The sequence below is a fragment of the Suillus discolor genome, assembly GCF_016758755.1.
Source record: "Suillus discolor strain FC423 chromosome Unknown F5147scaffold_6, whole genome shotgun sequence".
Classification (NCBI taxonomy): domain Eukaryota; kingdom Fungi; phylum Basidiomycota; class Agaricomycetes; order Boletales; family Suillaceae; genus Suillus; species Suillus discolor.
Genome location: NW_024541253.1, coordinates 1,044,892 through 1,060,720, shown reverse-complemented (window position 1 = coordinate 1,060,720; position 15,829 = coordinate 1,044,892). Strand labels below are relative to the sequence as shown.

General features: G+C 48.9%; 7 protein-coding genes across 7 annotated transcripts; 1 reads left to right on the top strand and 6 right to left on the bottom strand.

The window, feature by feature from the left end:
* Nucleotides 1-366: 366 nt before the first annotated feature.
* On the bottom strand, nucleotides 367-2,323 carry F5147DRAFT_674166 (NADP-dependent oxidoreductase domain-containing protein). The gene is made up of 12 exons (XM_041435819.1): nucleotides 2,014-2,323; nucleotides 1,942-1,961; nucleotides 1,782-1,879; nucleotides 1,629-1,732; nucleotides 1,536-1,576; nucleotides 1,272-1,479; nucleotides 1,153-1,219; nucleotides 1,053-1,098; nucleotides 944-999; nucleotides 855-895; nucleotides 672-805; nucleotides 367-620 (listed from the first exon to the last, which is right to left on the bottom strand). The coding sequence occupies exons 1-12, from the start codon at nucleotides 2,077-2,079 to the stop codon at nucleotides 476-478; spliced, it is 1,026 nt and encodes a 341-aa protein (XP_041297835.1). The 5' UTR covers nucleotides 2,080-2,323; the 3' UTR covers nucleotides 367-475.
* A 1,989-nt stretch (nucleotides 2,324-4,312) lies between these two features.
* F5147DRAFT_674159 (CDP-alcohol phosphatidyltransferase-domain-containing protein) lies at nucleotides 4,313-5,584 on the bottom strand. Its single transcript, XM_041435818.1, has 5 exons — nucleotides 5,353-5,584; nucleotides 5,118-5,292; nucleotides 4,949-5,062; nucleotides 4,812-4,893; nucleotides 4,313-4,752 (listed from the first exon to the last, which is right to left on the bottom strand). The coding sequence occupies exons 1-5, from the start codon at nucleotides 5,495-5,497 to the stop codon at nucleotides 4,480-4,482; spliced, it is 789 nt and encodes a 262-aa protein (XP_041297834.1). The 5' UTR covers nucleotides 5,498-5,584; the 3' UTR covers nucleotides 4,313-4,479.
* Nucleotides 5,583-7,300, bottom strand: F5147DRAFT_674156 (t-SNARE). Its single transcript, XM_041435817.1, has 8 exons — nucleotides 7,082-7,300; nucleotides 6,899-7,027; nucleotides 6,611-6,844; nucleotides 6,446-6,554; nucleotides 6,314-6,396; nucleotides 6,144-6,263; nucleotides 6,001-6,086; nucleotides 5,583-5,949 (listed from the first exon to the last, which is right to left on the bottom strand). The coding sequence occupies exons 1-8, from the start codon at nucleotides 7,109-7,111 to the stop codon at nucleotides 5,790-5,792; spliced, it is 951 nt and encodes a 316-aa protein (XP_041297833.1). The 5' UTR covers nucleotides 7,112-7,300; the 3' UTR covers nucleotides 5,583-5,789.
* Nucleotides 7,301-7,361: 61 nt separating this feature from the next.
* Nucleotides 7,362-10,907, top strand: F5147DRAFT_353853 (uncharacterized protein). The gene is made up of 6 exons (XM_041429357.1): nucleotides 7,362-8,022; nucleotides 8,077-9,522; nucleotides 9,576-9,823; nucleotides 9,874-10,189; nucleotides 10,243-10,344; nucleotides 10,397-10,907. The coding sequence occupies exons 1-6, from the start codon at nucleotides 7,380-7,382 to the stop codon at nucleotides 10,882-10,884; spliced, it is 3,243 nt and encodes a 1,080-aa protein (XP_041297832.1). The 5' UTR covers nucleotides 7,362-7,379; the 3' UTR covers nucleotides 10,885-10,907.
* Nucleotides 10,784-12,260, bottom strand: F5147DRAFT_353846 (Nse1 non-SMC component of SMC5-6 complex-domain-containing protein). The gene is made up of 6 exons (XM_041429356.1): nucleotides 12,095-12,260; nucleotides 11,895-12,043; nucleotides 11,767-11,844; nucleotides 11,560-11,714; nucleotides 11,407-11,509; nucleotides 10,784-11,353 (listed from the first exon to the last, which is right to left on the bottom strand). The coding sequence occupies exons 1-6, from the start codon at nucleotides 12,207-12,209 to the stop codon at nucleotides 10,931-10,933; spliced, it is 1,023 nt and encodes a 340-aa protein (XP_041297831.1). The 5' UTR covers nucleotides 12,210-12,260; the 3' UTR covers nucleotides 10,784-10,930.
* Nucleotides 12,261-12,283: 23 nt separating this feature from the next.
* On the bottom strand, nucleotides 12,284-13,302 carry F5147DRAFT_605591 (uncharacterized protein). The gene is made up of 3 exons (XM_041432326.1): nucleotides 13,158-13,302; nucleotides 12,876-13,101; nucleotides 12,284-12,821 (listed from the first exon to the last, which is right to left on the bottom strand). The coding sequence occupies exons 1-3, from the start codon at nucleotides 13,253-13,255 to the stop codon at nucleotides 12,435-12,437; spliced, it is 711 nt and encodes a 236-aa protein (XP_041297830.1). The 5' UTR covers nucleotides 13,256-13,302; the 3' UTR covers nucleotides 12,284-12,434.
* An 11-nt stretch (nucleotides 13,303-13,313) lies between these two features.
* On the bottom strand, nucleotides 13,314-15,289 carry F5147DRAFT_674151 (DNA primase, large subunit). The gene is made up of 8 exons (XM_041435816.1): nucleotides 15,129-15,289; nucleotides 14,820-15,077; nucleotides 14,650-14,770; nucleotides 14,505-14,603; nucleotides 14,313-14,450; nucleotides 14,006-14,263; nucleotides 13,804-13,952; nucleotides 13,314-13,750 (listed from the first exon to the last, which is right to left on the bottom strand). Exons 1-8 carry the CDS (start codon nucleotides 15,221-15,223, stop codon nucleotides 13,411-13,413), a joined length of 1,458 nt encoding a protein of 485 aa, XP_041297829.1. The 5' UTR covers nucleotides 15,224-15,289; the 3' UTR covers nucleotides 13,314-13,410.
* Between the last annotated feature and the right edge of the window lie 540 nt (nucleotides 15,290-15,829).

Sequence of the window (15,829 nt, the reverse complement as noted above, 5' to 3'; positions counted from 1 at the left end):
GCCATAGTACAAGTCACTAACACAAGCCGCCGAACTATCAACCGAGTTCTTCGGCTCCGTTGTCAGAATACAGCTACGACAATTGCCATTACTTGACATCTACTGTACAGCTAGTGTTAGACATTGGTATTGATACTCATTGATGCTCCTCTGCTCCCTTGCTTTGCCTTTCTCACCCGACGAAGTATCGTAATAGGCCGGCCAGCTCCACAACTAAACAAAAGCGGTGAATGAACAAAAATGGATTCTGGCCTATCGATATGAAGTTAGCTGTAAGTGACAAGTCTTCATAAGCTTCCGAGTCGTGTGTACACATCAAGTCACAAATTTTATACACAAGGTTTCCTTCAAAGCATATGGCGGACCTTAGGTAAATCACTTTCAATTTATTTCACATAAAGCGGCCCAAAGTCAAATAAAATACAGTTTGAATGGTCCGATTCGCCGACTAGAGCCTAAAGCCAACTGAAACCATCTAACCCCAGAGGAACTTTGCCTGATGGCCATACCTGCCACCCTTGACGTCGGCAGCACTGATAACACCGTTAATTTCTGCGATGTCTTCCGTAGACAACTCGATATCTCCTGCAGCACAATTCTCTCGAGTGCGCTTGGCATGCCTGAAACAATGTCAAGGCCCATGACAATCGTATGTCTGGACGGGGACTCACGAGGAACCGGGCAAAGGGATGACATGCTTGGCCAACGATGCAACCCAAGCGATGCTAAGTTGAGCAGAGGTAACGTTCTTGCTCCTCGCAATCGCAGTCAGCGCATCAACAATAGCGAAGTTGTGTTTAAAGTTCTGTACAGCTATGATGAGCTGACGATCAAGCGCATATCGGGAAACTTACATCTTCCTGGAAACGAGGCAGTAAGCGGCGGAAATCTCCCTCTGGGAATGGCGGTGAGCATCATAAATATCGTTAAGCGATAATCTTACCCGGAATGTCCTCAGGCCTCTTGATTTGACCGGTCAAAAACCCACGACCAAGCGGACTAAACATGATTATTGTCAGGTCAGAACAGGCGTGTAATAACGTGACACGTACGAGTATGCGATAACAGCAATACCTAGCTCTTCGGCAGTCGCAATGACTGACAGATTTGAAGATGAGTTACTCCAACAGAACTTTAAGTCTAATGACGTACCTTTCTTGGCCTCCTCTCCGTATTCCCATGGGCTGACCTCAATCTCGACAGCAGCAATGGGGTGTACCTGGAACATACTGAGCAGATGTCTTGCCAAGACAGTCATACTATCCACATACAGCATTACCACGCCGCAGAGTGTCAGCGCTGCATTCCGACATACCAATATGGTCTAGTTTACCCTCATTCTTGAGTTCAACAAGGGTCCTGATCGATTCTTCCAAAGAGACATTGGGGTCTACACGAGCGCTCTGGAACAAATCAAGGCGCTTGGTGCCGCGAAGTTTCTCATTGATGAGCTCGACACTTCGTCTCAAGTTGGCGGGTCTGATGGTCAAGGTAGCATCTCATTATAACGATCATGGTGTACAATTGGGACTTACGAGCCGTCAGGCAGTGCCTCTACGCCAGGCTTTAGTCCTCCCTGAAAAACAAAGAGTTAATTACAATGAGGCGGAAGCGGGGATAGACCGTACCTTGATGGACAAGAAGGTCTTGTCTACGTAGTCGGGGTACTTTTCGAAGAACCGGGCGATCATCTCGAGGTTTGCGGTTGATAAATTGTGCCCATAGAATTCCCCTGTGACCGGATTTAGCACATATGTCTTATGTGGGGAACTTTTGCCTACCTCCGTTGAGGAACATCTTTGTGCCAGGAGGGAGGGCATCCACGCCAGCCTTGATAGCCTCAAAACACTGTTCGTCTGGGACTGGCTCGGGTGTCCATCTACATGATGGACCATCGATGTGAACTCGATCCAACGATTGTCAGAAGAAAAGAAAACGCACGTCATCATCATCAATCCATGCTGGGAGGGGAAATGTAAGAAAAAACTTTGAGATGAAGAGCAGCATACATACAGCTACTTTACCAATGGTGACATTAGATGCAGTACCGCCGAGAGAGGTAGTGGCTCGAATAGACATTGTGAATGAAAGGTTGATTCTGGATCGCAAGAAGTGGAAGTGGTCTTTATAACTGCCTAGGAAGTACGCGGCTTGAAATATTAACTGGCCGAGATGTTACGCAGAGTCTGCGGCAGATTAATGCTTTGTGAAAAAGGGGGAACGTGGTGAGAACTAGTACATTTGTCAGAACGATGACATGATCACTACCAATCTTGCTTGACCTAAATTTAAATGTTATGTAAGTTGGTGTCTTGAAATGAGAATTCCTGCATGATGCAGTGGGCCCCATGATGTTTACACTTAATCTACTTTACATCACGTGATCATATTCAGTAGGATGAGTCAGTACTTCGCTGCAAGTCAGCTTAGTATGCTAGGCTGACAGGCTGATTGACAATATTTTGGGCATTATTCTCAAAATCGTTGCCGTCGATACCGTATGCATCATCAACGTGACTATTAAACCACACAAAGTTCCGACTCATCCACAACCTAACGTTGCAACCCCCGATTCAGCATCGGAGATGCTAAATTCTCGGTCGGTCCGGTCGATTACCCTTGGTGACGGTGATATGCTAAAGACCACCGAATCCGGGATCTGAAGCTTCCTATCTCACTACTGGCACTAGCCGTTTGCAGCAGGCTGGTCATCGAACACAGTTGCATAGGTGCCCTGTCACCCTACCGAAGTACTTTGGCTCCCAAAAACTTTCGAGAACGCGGCATCTCTTGTGTTACTTCACTTACATCAGAAGTCAAAACCTCCAGGTATTTTCTGCTCGTGTATAAGGTTAAGCTGTAAATTGCCTTCGCGCCCATCGCGCTCCTGCCCATCCTGCCCGACCCGTAGTCTTCCGAACGTCGCCTACCACACCTAACCTCCAACCTGCGCCCTCTCGCATCACATAATAGGCCAACTACAACCCCATGACCTAGCCTCGAAACCTATGCTGACTCCGACCCCCGTGCCGGAGCGTGACCTCCCGAGGCCCTCCCGCCACTTCCTGCTTTCATCCAGTCATACCAGGAAAATGACGGGGTGTATTTAGTCTTGGTCTATTTCTAACATATATGAAGACGAAATGGTTGATGATCCCGCAGAAGTAATTCATGTGACTCCCATGTGCGTACTCCACCTGAGCTTCACATGCACTCCACTGCTTGCTGTCAGTGTGCGCTTGGCGGTCCTCTGTTTCTCTGTGCATTGCTTACCTCTGTGTCTGCACTTCACTCTGTCCGATGTGTGTCTTCACCCTTCGATATTTTTTCTCATATTCGCGTGAATGTCATGCAGTGCATCCTTCACCTGAGCTCCACACGCAGTCCACAGCTCAAGTACTGTCAGTATGTGTTGCCCCCTAAGTATTCTGTTCTTCCAGTTGGAAGGTACTTCCGATCCACAGGAATGATCTTCTTACAGCTCAGCAGGGTCGTTTTTAACCTTTTGCATTTGGAAGATCATCGGGACGTACATGACGAGCTCAAGGTCAGACTCCAACCACATCCTCTCTCGCACATTATCTTATGGCAATATCGTTAGGTTATGCAGATCATATTCGATATTAGTCTCCCGCCGAGGAAAGTATACGCGGGCTTTAACGCCCTGACTACCTACCCATCTTCTTATCATCTTAGTCTCACCCTACCTATCACATACTTGGAACATGAGTTCCAATCTCAAATCACTGAATCAAAAAAGTCCGCCAGTACCAGTGTCATCTTAAGTGGTACGAGACTGCGATTTATCGGTGTTCAATTACAAGATCATACAACAGGGAGGCAATCCAACCCCTTGTCTCATTCCGCAGTAGGTTACTGCACTAGGGAATGACGTTGTTACAGCGAAGAAACATTCACCTTTGATTTCCATGGATGGTACTGGTAGAGATATCCTGGCAGTTCTGACAATCTTGTCATGACCCACGTGTGTTAGGCCTTACTCATCTCCTGTGGCCCGTCATAGTAGGTCTCTTGCAGCCAGTAAATATACATCCCATAATCTGCAAACAATAAACTCATGGAGGTCAGTTCACTTCGGCCAGGGTGGTTGTCAAATTGCTAAAAGTGACGAGTATATCAAAGATAGCATATTACTTAGTTCAATGGGCTTGGTGCGTAATGGCTCTGCTGCATGTCATTGGATACTCTGCAGACCACAACCCAATATTTACCATCCAGGAAGAAACTCCGGCCCACGTAGGCCATTCACCTGCAGCGTAAATTCACTCCGACCATCTCAGGAGCCTGCCGCTTAAAATGATAAGCACACCCACATCCACATCATTCTTTAGTTCGCGTTTGTGCCGTAGATATTTACATATATAAAAAACAACGAGTGCGATTACACCGTCCCATTGGCATTAATGCACAAAGCAGCATATGTAGTATGTATGATATTTGTCCGTCCACGAACCCATTTCACTCTTTCTTAGCCTGTACCTCACGCGCATGTGCACGCTCTGCAAGGTCCACCCCTACGAGGATCTTCGACGCCTTCCAGAGCTGTACGAGATTGATAATATTCTTGCCTACACAGACGAATGCGCTGGGGATTGCGACAAGTTCGGGCCAGGTGAGATCTTTGAGCCATGGGAAGTAGACGCCGAGTCCGATAGGTGTTTGCACCCAATTCATGAGGTAGAGAGAGACGAAGAAGAGCTCGTTGCCTGCGCACATAAAGAACAGAGTACGCTGTTTCACGCACAGGATCAATTTGGGCTGCGGTAGCATGCGAACGGTGGGAAACGCACTGAATCATTATAGTAGTACCATAGAATACGGCTGACTTCGCTCGTCACGAGCTTATGGCTCCGCGAACCAGTGACGAGTGAGCTGAATGATATTCCGTGAGGGGCTGGACAGGCAAGGACGGGGACTCAAAACGCACCTGTACATGTGCATGTAATGGCTGGCGAAATCAAGGGCGATAAGGAACTGGAACACCAAGGCAAAATTCGGGTATGTAGACGATAGATAGCAGAGCAAGCATGACGTCGTACACCTGGAAGTGTGCATTATGAGATAAATTGGAGGAATAACATGAAGAGATGACATACCGATCTGTGACCATGTCCAACACTGCACCAAATTTCGATGTCTGTCCTAGGGCTCGTGCGACCTGACCATCCACAGCGTCCAACAAACATGATATCACATATGCAAGAGTGCAGTATTTGGGGTGATAGCTCATAAAGTGGAGCGAAAGCCCAGCAAGGATGACGCGCGTGTACCCTATGCAGCCCAAGTGTCTAAATCAGCACATAGTAAATCAACACAGCAGAACTATCGCACCAATGAGATTAGGTACGAAAAGAAAGACATTTTCAGAATATGTCTGAGCTGTGGCGAGGTCAACTGCAACCTTTGCATCGACGACGTCTATTGAGCCACGCCGGCGCATCTTTCGGGATGGATTTGCTGAACCGTTTTTCGTCATTGCAGGCGTACGCTGCGGTGGGTAATGTTGAAGGAGTCAATGAAGGAGGACGTTCGTGAAACGCAGGTTCTGCCAAATTTACACGGTCCTGAACTAACGCCAAATGGACGTGACGTAATATTACCATCGTCATTCTGCCGCATCGGTAAAACCAAAGTACCAAGTATTAAACAACCTAGTTAACTAATATCACTAGAGCAAGTGTGGAGGCAGCGTGGACTATTGCAAAAGAAAGTAAGGGGTATACGACTCAGTCATGTCCGTATTAATTAATCACCATCATCCCGCTCCTTCAACCAGAAGAACTCGACTTTATTGGATGCTGGCTGAAGTACACACCCACACCGATACCAACAGCTGCGAGGATGATAATGATGGTGAGCCAGAAGCAGATCCATCGTTTTCGTCGGGCAGAGCGGGCATGTTTTACTGCGACCTCGGTATGCCTTTGTCTGCAAGGAAGTTAGTGGTAGTGCCCATAGGTAATTATAACAGCTGCATACCCTCCCTCGGTGTCATGTGCGACACCTGCAGCTGCCGTCTCGATAGCGTCGATTTTCTCTTCTTGCTCGCCTAGAAGGGTGCCCATCTGTAATAAGAAGAGTATCCTTAGTAAATGCATCATGCATGCAAGTGTTGCACCTACGTCATTGAATAATTGAGCCAGCTCTCCGAGGGTCTGCTCAATCCGGCGAATGTCTTGGTGTCGTTCCTGGACTTCTCGATATGCAGCCCGCGAGTCCCCGTATCGAGTTGATGAAGTGAGCTGCGCAGAGATGAACGACAAACTCCTCTCCTAAGCGAACAAAGGCTTACTGCTTGTGCAAAGATTTGGCTTCCTCCGCCTTGGTCATCATTCACCACAGCAGCAACTTCGTCAGGCGTAGCATCAGGTTTCACTGAATATTTAAATTAAAATGTGAGTGAGAGATTAGGAAATGAATATACCTATTTTGAACTGTCGCTCCACACGCTGGCGGTACTGCTGGCGGTACTGGCGCTCAACCTCCTGGTACCGCTGCAAGGTGGCCATAAATTTTGTCTGAACGACATTAATCTGACAACCACAACCACGTCAACGGCTGTCTTGCACAAAAGGGAAGGGTGACACACTCTGTTTTTGCGAATTTGAGCATCCGGGCCTGCACCAGCGGGTTTCTCAAGGGCACGGATACGGTTGGCGAGACTGTTGCTGAGCTGCCTGGTCTCATCTGTAAGGCGCTCGAGCTGAGCTGCGTTTGCTTGTGTTGCTGCATCGTCAAGGGCGTTTAGGGAGCGGGAGTGGAATTCAGCGACACGAGTGACATTCTCATCAAAGTCTTGAATGGAGTCTTGGATAGCGGTGGCCTAGATTGAAATGCAGGTTCGTACCAAGAGAAATATGAGAAAGAATAGACGCACTTCCGCATAAAACGCGGACGAAGGGTCTGTCCCTGTACTATTGCCAGTGCCGTTTGCAGAAGGTGAAGGATGTGGTTGCATCTCATAGACCCCCTGTCCAGGATCTGGTGTAGCATTCGGCCGTTGCGCCTAAGAAATGTGTCCGTCAGTATATTTTAGCACGAATACTAGAAAAGTGAATACTCTGAGAGCAGCCAGTCTGTCGCGACCCATATTTCGTGATTAAGTCCCAGATGGTTGATGTGAAAACGTGCACGGCCGCAGTGAGGTGGTTCCTGGACCCGGTACGTGAGAAACGAACTCAAGTTAGTTGGTACTATGTAGTACACGTTGTAAGGTCGTTGTGGACGACGGCGGCCACGATGACAAGAAGAGCAGTAATCAAAGACAATTAATGTAATAGAATGAAATCTATGTGACAGCCGCAAGCGACCAAGAAGGGAAGTTGTTTGTTGTCTGAACAGCTTAACATCGGACCAGCATGCGAACACCTAGTGCTTTCATTCAAAGGTCGCACTCACTGTTCAAAGCAACATCGACGCGCAAGAGTATCCATCCTGCTATCCGGCTGGAACGTGTTTCACGAAAAGACGGAACACCGCCAACACAACGTGTGTACAAGCGTCTTGCTTCATCTACTCTACCAGCCAGCACAAATTCAGATACACCTGATCCGTCTGCTGCTGGTTCTGTACCTCCAGAGGAACCTGATCCAAAGCCAACAAAACGGACGCGGATATCTCCAACTGCTTCGAGTTCTCCGTCTACTCCACCAGAGGATGGCATACAGCTTCCTCACGACTTGAACATCCTCTGGCTTCCAGACGATGGTCCAGCAGAAACTGATTCCTTGAACAATAATAATCTACCTGCTCCTGAGCTTTTTGATGAAGCATTGACTAATTTACATATTACATTTCATCCGCAGACTCAGCATAGAGCAGCCTATTCATCTTCTTCAGGTCCTCCATTAGAGCCCACCCTTGCCCTTTATTGTCCAATAGAGGGTGGTGAATATATAATCGATGCCACTGTAAAAGAGCTTGCTAACAGGACTGGTGCTGAAGTCCTCGTTATCGATGCGGTCCAGCTTGCCGCTGGTGAATGCGGTCATTTTGGCAAAGGTGCATATCTATCCTATAATGAACACCCGTGTTTCTAACGCTGCACTTCATTAGCTGCAAATGCTCTCCAACTCCCCCGCAATCCCCTCCATTTCCAGCCACCACCTGCCTCGAATTCCCAATCCTCCCCCCTTCGCGTATCACTAGAAGAAGACGACGACATGGACATGATGTCTCCAATTGCTATTCCTTCTCAAATGACCCTTCACCTTCTCGCACCCACTTCAACACGTGGACGCACCTCCGTACTTACCGCCTCTCGCAGCAGTCCCGCCCCAAATCGTGTTAAAACGTTCTTCGATGAACTCATTAATCTGCCTTCTCCAAACGATACTAGCACGACTGGTACAAACGCCAGCCGTCGCCCACGTATCGTCTATGTTCGCGACTTTCCTGTCCTTGCGTCCGCTTCTGCGACTTGGTACCCCCACCTACTTTCAGCCGTCCGCCAGCGCCGCATCGGCCCTCTTTCCCGCCCGTCGTCCCCGGTGCATAACCCAATGACCATAATCTTTGGCATCACCCCACCCATCGCGCCCACACACACGTCTGCGTCCATATCTGCGTCCTCCGCTAACTCAAGCCAGTTTGGCCTCGTGAACGTAGTAGGTCGCCGGAGGTCGCCACACGCTGCAGCTTCTACGCCTCCCCGATCAGGTATCGCTGACTGGGGCGAAGACGACGCTGCCGAGCGTGCTCGCGAGAAACGCCTGAAGGACCGGTTACGGCGTTGGGAGAAAGATGGGGACATCGCTCTGCTCCAGGACCTCCCTACGCTCTCCACCCGGCCTGAAGAGCCCGAGGGAGAGCATGGGCCTCGAGGTGTTGTCGTCATTGGAGGATCGTCCATGCCGCCGATGCTTGAGTCTATGATCGCACAGCGCGGTATGGCGAATGGGAGTAGCGCACCAGAGAGCGAGGTGACGACGCCTTTCTTCCGCGCGTCGGTGCTCGTGCCTGGCATTCGTCTGCAAGCGGAGGAACGCCTATGCCGCATGAGCCGTCGACGGGAAATCAATGAACTCGCGATGCGCATGGGTGTTGGCGCAGTCGGAGGTGTCCTCGAACGTGCGGAGGCAGTAGAAGTAAAATTTGAGGGCGAACGCCAGGAAGGAAGCAAGGATGACATGTGGGAGGACTGGAGCAATCAGTTTGAGCCCTGGACGAGCGTGCGGCAGATCGCAGATCGGGCAGTAGGGAGCGTTGTGTCTTCTGGACTTCCCCAGCAAAAGAAGCTGGGGCTCGAGCCGACGCCTGTGCCGTGGGCTACTGTGCACCATGCCTGGGCGGCTCAGCGCTCAGCGCATAGTCAGCGCAAGTCGTTCATGCGCGATTCTGCGGTTAAGATATTGAAACAGAAGGACGCGGAAGAAGAGCACGAGGACGCGGAGGACGAGGAAACAGAAGGGGAAAAAGTGGATGAGGTTGTGGAGCGTGTCAGGCAGGACCCATACCTAGAACAGCATGAACGGAGGCTGTTATCTTGCATCGTGGACCCTGGTGAGTGGCTTCAGTATTCACATCTATGCTGTTTATTCACCATGATGATCCAGCTTCGTTATCAACAACTTTCAGCCAAGTCCACCTTCCAGAACATACCGTCGACGCTGTCCGCACGATCGTCTCCCTGCCTCTACTTCACCCAGCGGCGTTCCAGCAAGGTATTCTGAAGGAACATGGTATGACCGGATGTCTTCTTTTTGGGCCCCCAGGGACAGGCAAAACGCTGGTCGTTCGTGCACTTGCAAAAGAAGCTGGCTGTCGGATGCTGATCATATCGCCCTCAGATGTCATGGACATGGTACGTTCTCCTCGTTCTATCTCTCACAATTCACTAACTCCTTGCCCCAGTACGTCGGCGAAGGCGAAAAGCTCGTCAAAGCCGTTTTCTCGCTCGCACGCCGTCTCTCGCCCTGCGTTGTCTTCCTCGACGAAATGGACGCACTCTTTGGTGCGCGCATGTCTGGGCGCGAGAGCGGTGGAGCATTCGCACATCGTGGGGTCATCACTGAGTTCATGCAGGAGATGGATGGACTGAAGTCTTCGAGAGAGGATAGGGTGATCGTAATTGGTGCGACGAATAGGCCGTTTGATTTAGATGATGCGGTGTTGAGGAGGGTACCAAGGCGGTTGTTGGTCGATCTGCCTGGGGAGAAGGAGCGCGAAGGTAAGTTTCGATCTTTCGATCTGATGTGATCTGTTTCATCTGATTCGATTTAGAGATACTCAAGATTTTACTTCGGGACGAGACGTTGGCGCCTGAAATCGATCTTAAGGCGCTGGCAACGAAGACGGAGAGCTTCTCTGGATCAGACCTTAAACGTGAGATCAGTTGTGACGGGTTTTGTGTCTCGATCTGACGCCCTTCTCTAAGATCTTTGTGTCTCTGCTGCCCTGGATGCCGTCAAGGAGAATGTTAAAGTTCCGTGGAAGCCTGATGCCCTCAAAACCTCACCAGCTAGTGAGCTCATCACCCCTCCTGGGGTGGCTTCGCTGGACACGGCTTCTGCCCCGCAAACGTTTGAAATAGTGACTCGGACAGACATTGAGGCAGACGCCCAGGATCCATTACTTGAAGAACCGGTGGTCGAACCACCACCCCATGTTCGCGTCATCCATGCTCGTCATTTCACCAAAGCACTCAAGGAAATCACGCCTTCCTCATCCGAGTCTCTTGGTAGCTTAGCAGACCTTCGGAAATGGAACGAGGAGTTCGGCGAGGGCCGAAAAGACAAGAAGCGATACCAAGTTTGGGGGAAGGGCAGGTTCGGTTTCATCAACAAGACCACACCAACACAAGAGGAAGGGCGGGTGACGGCCAACTGCACACCACATCCAAGCCAATCATCAATAGAGCAATAGTGCAGATCTAGGCTAGTGTAGAGTGCAATAAACAATACTCGTGAAATCACCGAGTGCGTGTCGTGCGACGGCGCCCGTTTCTTTGTGTCTGCTGTGGGGCTTCTTCGTCTTCTTCGTCTTCATCCTCGTCCACATCCATATCTGTAGGTGGTTTTCCTTTGCCGTTGCCCTTACCTTTTCGCTGTGACTGAGTTTGAGTCTGTGACGGTTGCGAAGGTTCTACTTCCATCTCTTCTTCGTCTTCCTCATCACTTCCATCCTCAGGACTTTTCCTCCGCACACGGCGTCCTTCGTCTTGACCATCCTTGATGGCTTCCTCACCGACAGGGGTCATGTTTTTGAGGTCCTGTGGCCAATCTTGCGAACAAGCTGGGCACTTGGCATTCCGACTGCGATACTTCTTACAACAGTGGTAGTGCAAACGTGCCTTGCAATTCGGCGTGCTGCAGGCGACACCACGGGTAACGATCTGATGTACTTGAGTCAGAAGCTGAGGAGAAATCAGGTGGTTTAAAGGCCCACCTCGTAGCATATGATGCATTCAAGACAATCCTCGGGATATGAGCTTTTGAGGTATGGAAGAAGTTCCAGCAATGTGCGCGTTGAGAGGGAATAGCGGCCTCGTCTATGGAGCGGTTAGTCTTTTTGCATGCCAGATATTTGCAGGTATCTCGCCTGCTCTTTAGCAACCACCCCTTGGCGACAAAACTGCCGAGCACGATTTCGGCTTGCGCTTTCGTCATGGTTGTCTTGAGAGAGTTAACTTCGCGTAGGGCGAGCAATGATGATACAGAGTACGCCTCATGCGGGGCGAGCATGATTTGCTCTACCTGTGAAGGGACACTATAGGTAACATGACACAAGGAATTTCGTATAACTCACGACTGCCTTGAAGTAAGCGATTTCAACTGGCGTGTAATCTGTAGCCATCTGTGCGATTTCATCATCCTTCCTGTTCACCTGTCATATTGTGAGGACATTCAGGATCACTAGTGTGCAAAATGACTAACCATAGCATACATCTCTCGGCCAGTCTGTTCATCTGTTAGATGCCGAAATTCAAGGTCCAGGCAATTGAGAGAATTATTGATACTGATAACAAAGGAATTCCAGTCCTCTCTTTTGTCAGAAAAACGAATGTCCAATGTCGGGTTTGCAGCTGAAGAAGTCAAATGGCTACGACAGGAGGTGAGAGCTGTGTAGTACGTACCTTTGACAGTATCGATACATTTCTCCCAGAGAACCTGAGCGTGTTTGAAGGAAAGTATGCTGCGTGAAAATACACCTTGGAGAAAGAGACGCTGAACGTCATTTGCAGACACCATCGTGGTCAAAGTATAAGACGCGTCAATTAACTCGCGTCGCGTCGGTGGCTTCCGCAAACTCGTCTCGTCATATATACGGCATGAAAAAATCGTTTGCAAGTCAATTGCAAGTCGTGTACTATCAGAGTCCTTAAGTAAGTAGTCATCGCTACATGTATATAGGCGTAGTGTCCGTGCCCTATCATAATGTACTCCAGCAGGAGTAGTAAAAATTACTACCCTACATTACAACTTTGGAACTCGAAGGGTTTTACTGACCATTGCGGCTGCCCATAAACCGAAAACAACACTGACAGGGTGAATATCCCCACGGCCACCTGGTGTTCCCCACAACGTAATGAGACCTCCTGGTATCCCCTGTTTGCCCTCAACCCAACCTCGTCGAACCCAGTATGACAGAATCGCGACAAGTCCCAGAGACGAAGGGATTGGGAGGCCTTCGAAGTACCTGGACTTGCCTGCTGCGTCCTTAGGGATCAACGCAACAGTCGCGTTGAAGCGGGCGAGACGAGCGAGACCACAACATATGAAACCAGTCAAACATACAGTGTCAAGGTATGTCCGAAGGCCCACAGCAAAAGCAACCACAGCAGGTGCAACACCAAATGATACCTACCGTACAATAAAATTAGGCGAACGAGCAACGCGTATCGAGAGATTGCATACCAAATCTGCAAGACTGTCAAGTTCTTGGCCCAGCATACTGGATGATTTTCTCCACCTCGCGACTTTACCGTCCATGAAGTCAAACATCAATCCGGCCAGTGGGAGACCAAGTGCCCACAACAAGTAATCATCATCGTTCGTTAATAGGTACTGTGCAGATGAAAATATCGAGAAAGAGCCGCAGACACCGTTCATAATGGTAACAAGATCAGCTAGACGGAAGTTTCTGAAAGTAAACTTCTTAGCAAGTCAAGAAGTTACGGAGAACATGAGGATCTGTACCTGACTAGTGAGAAATGGCCATCAGTATCATTGTATTGTTGGAGAGAACTGTCGTGTTTGTGGTTGCCATTCACTGGACTGACTTTGCTTCGGGCCATGCTGGCTTTAAGGTGTGGATGGGCAGATGACCAGCAAGGGAGCCCTGGACGATCATACTAGCTGCGGGGTCCTTCTATTATGGCTCAAGGACACCAAACACCGCATAAACCCATGACTACAACAATGATATATCAATCTGTCGGTAAACGTTAATCTACTCTACAACCATTGCGTCCTTTTGCTGCGCTTTCTCAATTTCTATGCTCTTTGCAGCATACTGGTTAGGATGTGTGACACTTTCTCCTTCTCCGATCCCATCACCTTTCTTGACTCCTGCTGCTGCATGAGTGATCTCAAAAACTCGGGTACACGCGACATGATAGTGTCCTTCTTTCACAGTACGCATGACCTCCGCTAGATCCGTCGATGTCAGTCCTTGTGATGAATAAGTTGCTAATAAACTCGTTTGCAAGTTGTCTGGGGCAAAGTGGCGATATGGACATCCATGGCAATCAGAAGGTCCAGGTTTGTCTGTTAAGAGAATCTGCTGACAACTGTATAGAATTGACCATCAAAACACCTAAGCTGTGATGTTACATGTTCATACCTCTTCGCTGGATAGTTGGCACGCTTCCCTTCCAGTCCAAATGAATGTCTAATGTTGTACTTGTATTCTTTGTTGAACTTGTCGTCCGTGAGATTGCTGAAAGATTTCCTCCAAAATGCAATTGCTTCGTCTATTGACAAACCAAGGACCTGATGAGTTATGGTCAACGAAGCTTCCAGTCAGTGAGCAATAAATGTCCGACTTTGAGAAACAGGCCGTATTGCAGCCGACCAAAATGTTTCAAGTGACGGTCTCGCATGAGGCATTCGTGTAGATTCCGCATGCACAAGGGAAAGTGTCGTTTGGCGAGGTCATCCACCATATCTGCTCTGATCTCGTCGCCTGTGGCTGGACCAGAGTACTCTGAAGCTACCCCTGCGACAAATCCTCGAGACATGTGATTGAGTATTTCGGTTAGGCGTGTATCACCATCCATACGCATTATTGACCGAGCGGTTGACTGTCAGAAAATCAGAAAAGTTCTGAGGGATGTTAAAATGCTGACTGACATCGAGCGCATTTTCAAGGTTTGCTTCAAATGCTCGCAGAACAATGCTGAGCTGTTCCTTGCTAGGAACATACGCCCAGCCGTCTTTGAGAAGGACGCGTCGCTTATTGACAAGATCCGGCACTTGAGTCCATCTCACCTGTAGAGAAATTAGAATGAATACAGAGCAGGGAGGGTAGACTGTTTGACGCGCCTTGTAAAGCCTCTCCGTTGTAGGAACTCCTTCCTCCGGCTGCTGTATTCCCAGCCCCTTCAATTCACTGGCATACTGTAGCTTCTCCTCTGAGTTGACCTAGCAGTACCGTTAGCGCAAGGAATGAGTGCTATCATGCACTTACCTCAGTCCATTTAAAGTCCCGGGATTGTAGAAAGAGCTCTCGCTCCTTTGTATCATCACTCTCATATCTCACTCGAAAGAGAGCGGTTTCTGCTTTCACGAACCTCCTCCTCAAGTCCTCCCTAAAAATCAGTAACCGGATGAGAGGTCGATGATGAGAATGTAACGCACGATCGACAGAAAGCAAGTCTGAGTACGAAGTGACCTAAGTGGTCATTCCTCCTTTCAGTCTGCGTATCCACAGTTAAGGCACTGCTGCTGTTGAGAGGAAGGTGATCCTTGCACTGCCGCGTGGTCACACTCTTCAACTCCTCCCAAGATCTGTTACGCGCAAAAGAGGACTCGATTTCTGCAAGAACGCGAAGGCGATCCAAGGCGTATCTCTCAAAATCCTCTAAAGAGACTTCATACCATGGGGACCTGTCGTAACTTAAAATGGATTGAGGTCACCTCCTGAAAGTAGGCAATAAAGATACATACAAGTTGAGACGGAAAGGCCACTCAAATGAATTTGCTGATTTCGACGAGTCAAATTTCGCTGGGTCAAATTTCCTCCTTTCAGAATTGTTGTACATTGCGTGAAAACGATAAGTGGGTAGTCCAATAGACACTGGCAATAAGTAAATATTGTAGAGAACGCGAGGTGTCACAAACGCGTAAATATTTGTCACACTACAATTTACATAAATGTCACAATAGACTCGTGACCCCCAGTGAGAATTAGGGCTGTATCAATACAATATTAGACTCCTCACTATAATCCATGTCTAGCTACTTCTCTCAGGCATACTTCTGAATAGCTGTTATAGGACCATAAACTATATAACATAATACAAAGACAATACTAAGATACTTCAAACATAGATTGACAGTCATATATCATGCATCAGCGAGGTCCGGGAGTCACAGAACGGCCAGTTTTGCGCCGAACCAGCCGCGCGCCTTTCTGCTTGCCTGTAGCCCCAGGATAAGGGTCAGGTGGGTCTTCCTCAACGTCAAAGGTCACTCCTGGCCGAGGTCGATTTTTTCTCCGCCTCTTCTGCTCCGCTTCTTCTCTATCCCTCCACTGGCTAGTTGCTACCATAGGATCCCGCGAAGGTGGGGGCACCATAGGCGGAAGAGGCTGAACTTGACTGACGGTAGAATGAGCCGGAGACCCGATCACGGTGTTCGTCTGTGTG

What these genes read in the sequence shown, in the direction of transcription:
- F5147DRAFT_674151 (XM_041435816.1), bottom strand. Translation starts at nt 15,223, where the DNA reads ATGTACAACAATTCTGAAAGGAGGAAATTTGACCCAGCGAAATTTGAC. An exon ending in GGGACTTTAAATGGACTGAG is followed by an intron (nt 14,604 to 14,649) that starts GTAAGTGCATGA and finishes CGGTACTGCTAG; the next exon opens with GTCAACTCAGAGGAGAAGCT. An exon ending in ACCTTGAAAATGCGCTCGAT is followed by an intron (nt 14,264 to 14,312) that starts GTCAGTCAGCAT and finishes ATTTTCTGACAG; the next exon opens with TCAACCGCTCGGTCAATAAT.
- F5147DRAFT_605591 (XM_041432326.1), bottom strand. Translation starts at nt 13,255, where the DNA reads ATGGCCCGAAGCAAAGTCAGTCCAGTGAATGGCAACCACAAACACGAC. An exon ending in GGCCATTTCTCACTAGTCAG is followed by an intron (nt 13,102 to 13,157) that starts GTACAGATCCTC and finishes GTTTACTTTCAG; the next exon opens with AAACTTCCGTCTAGCTGATC. An exon ending in TTGACAGTCTTGCAGATTTG is followed by an intron (nt 12,822 to 12,875) that starts GTATGCAATCTC and finishes ATTGTACGGTAG; the next exon opens with GTATCATTTGGTGTTGCACC.
- F5147DRAFT_674156 (XM_041435817.1), bottom strand. Translation starts at nt 7,111, where the DNA reads ATGGGTCGCGACAGACTGGCTGCTCTCAGA. An exon ending in GCCAAATCTTTGCACAAGCA is followed by an intron (nt 6,264 to 6,313) that starts GTAAGCCTTTGT and finishes ATCTCTGCGCAG; the next exon opens with CTCACTTCATCAACTCGATA. An exon ending in TGGCTCAATTATTCAATGAC is followed by an intron (nt 6,087 to 6,143) that starts GTAGGTGCAACA and finishes TTCTTATTACAG; the next exon opens with ATGGGCACCCTTCTAGGCGA.
- F5147DRAFT_353846 (XM_041429356.1), bottom strand. Translation starts at nt 12,209, where the DNA reads ATGGTGTCTGCAAATGACGTTCAGCGTCTCTTTCTCCAAGGTGTATTT. An exon ending in ATGTATCGATACTGTCAAAG is followed by an intron (nt 12,044 to 12,094) that starts GTACGTACTACA and finishes TGACTTCTTCAG; the next exon opens with CTGCAAACCCGACATTGGAC. An exon ending in GCCGAGAGATGTATGCTATG is followed by an intron (nt 11,845 to 11,894) that starts GTTAGTCATTTT and finishes ACAATATGACAG; the next exon opens with GTGAACAGGAAGGATGATGA.
- F5147DRAFT_674166 (XM_041435819.1), bottom strand. Translation starts at nt 2,079, where the DNA reads ATGTCTATTCGAGCCACTACCTCTCTCGGCGGTACTGCATCTAATGTC. An exon ending in AGACCTTCTTGTCCATCAAG is followed by an intron (nt 1,577 to 1,628) that starts GTACGGTCTATC and finishes TTTGTTTTTCAG; the next exon opens with GGAGGACTAAAGCCTGGCGT. An exon ending in ATCCCTTTGCCCGGTTCCTC is followed by an intron (nt 621 to 671) that starts GTGAGTCCCCGT and finishes ACATTGTTTCAG; the next exon opens with GCATGCCAAGCGCACTCGAG.
- F5147DRAFT_674159 (XM_041435818.1), bottom strand. Translation starts at nt 5,497, where the DNA reads ATGACGAAAAACGGTTCAGCAAATCCATCCCGAAAGATGCGCCGGCGT. An exon ending in TTGGACATGGTCACAGATCG is followed by an intron (nt 5,063 to 5,117) that starts GTATGTCATCTC and finishes GCACACTTCCAG; the next exon opens with GTGTACGACGTCATGCTTGC. An exon ending in GGTACTACTATAATGATTCA is followed by an intron (nt 4,753 to 4,811) that starts GTGCGTTTCCCA and finishes TGCGTGAAACAG; the next exon opens with CGTACTCTGTTCTTTATGTG.
- F5147DRAFT_353853 (XM_041429357.1), top strand. Translation starts at nt 7,380, where the DNA reads ATGCGAACACCTAGTGCTTTCATTCAAAGGTCGCACTCACTGTTCAAA. An exon ending in ATGCGGTCATTTTGGCAAAG is followed by an intron (nt 8,023 to 8,076) that starts GTGCATATCTAT and finishes GCACTTCATTAG; the next exon opens with CTGCAAATGCTCTCCAACTC. An exon ending in CTCTGGATCAGACCTTAAAC is followed by an intron (nt 10,345 to 10,396) that starts GTGAGATCAGTT and finishes CCCTTCTCTAAG; the next exon opens with ATCTTTGTGTCTCTGCTGCC.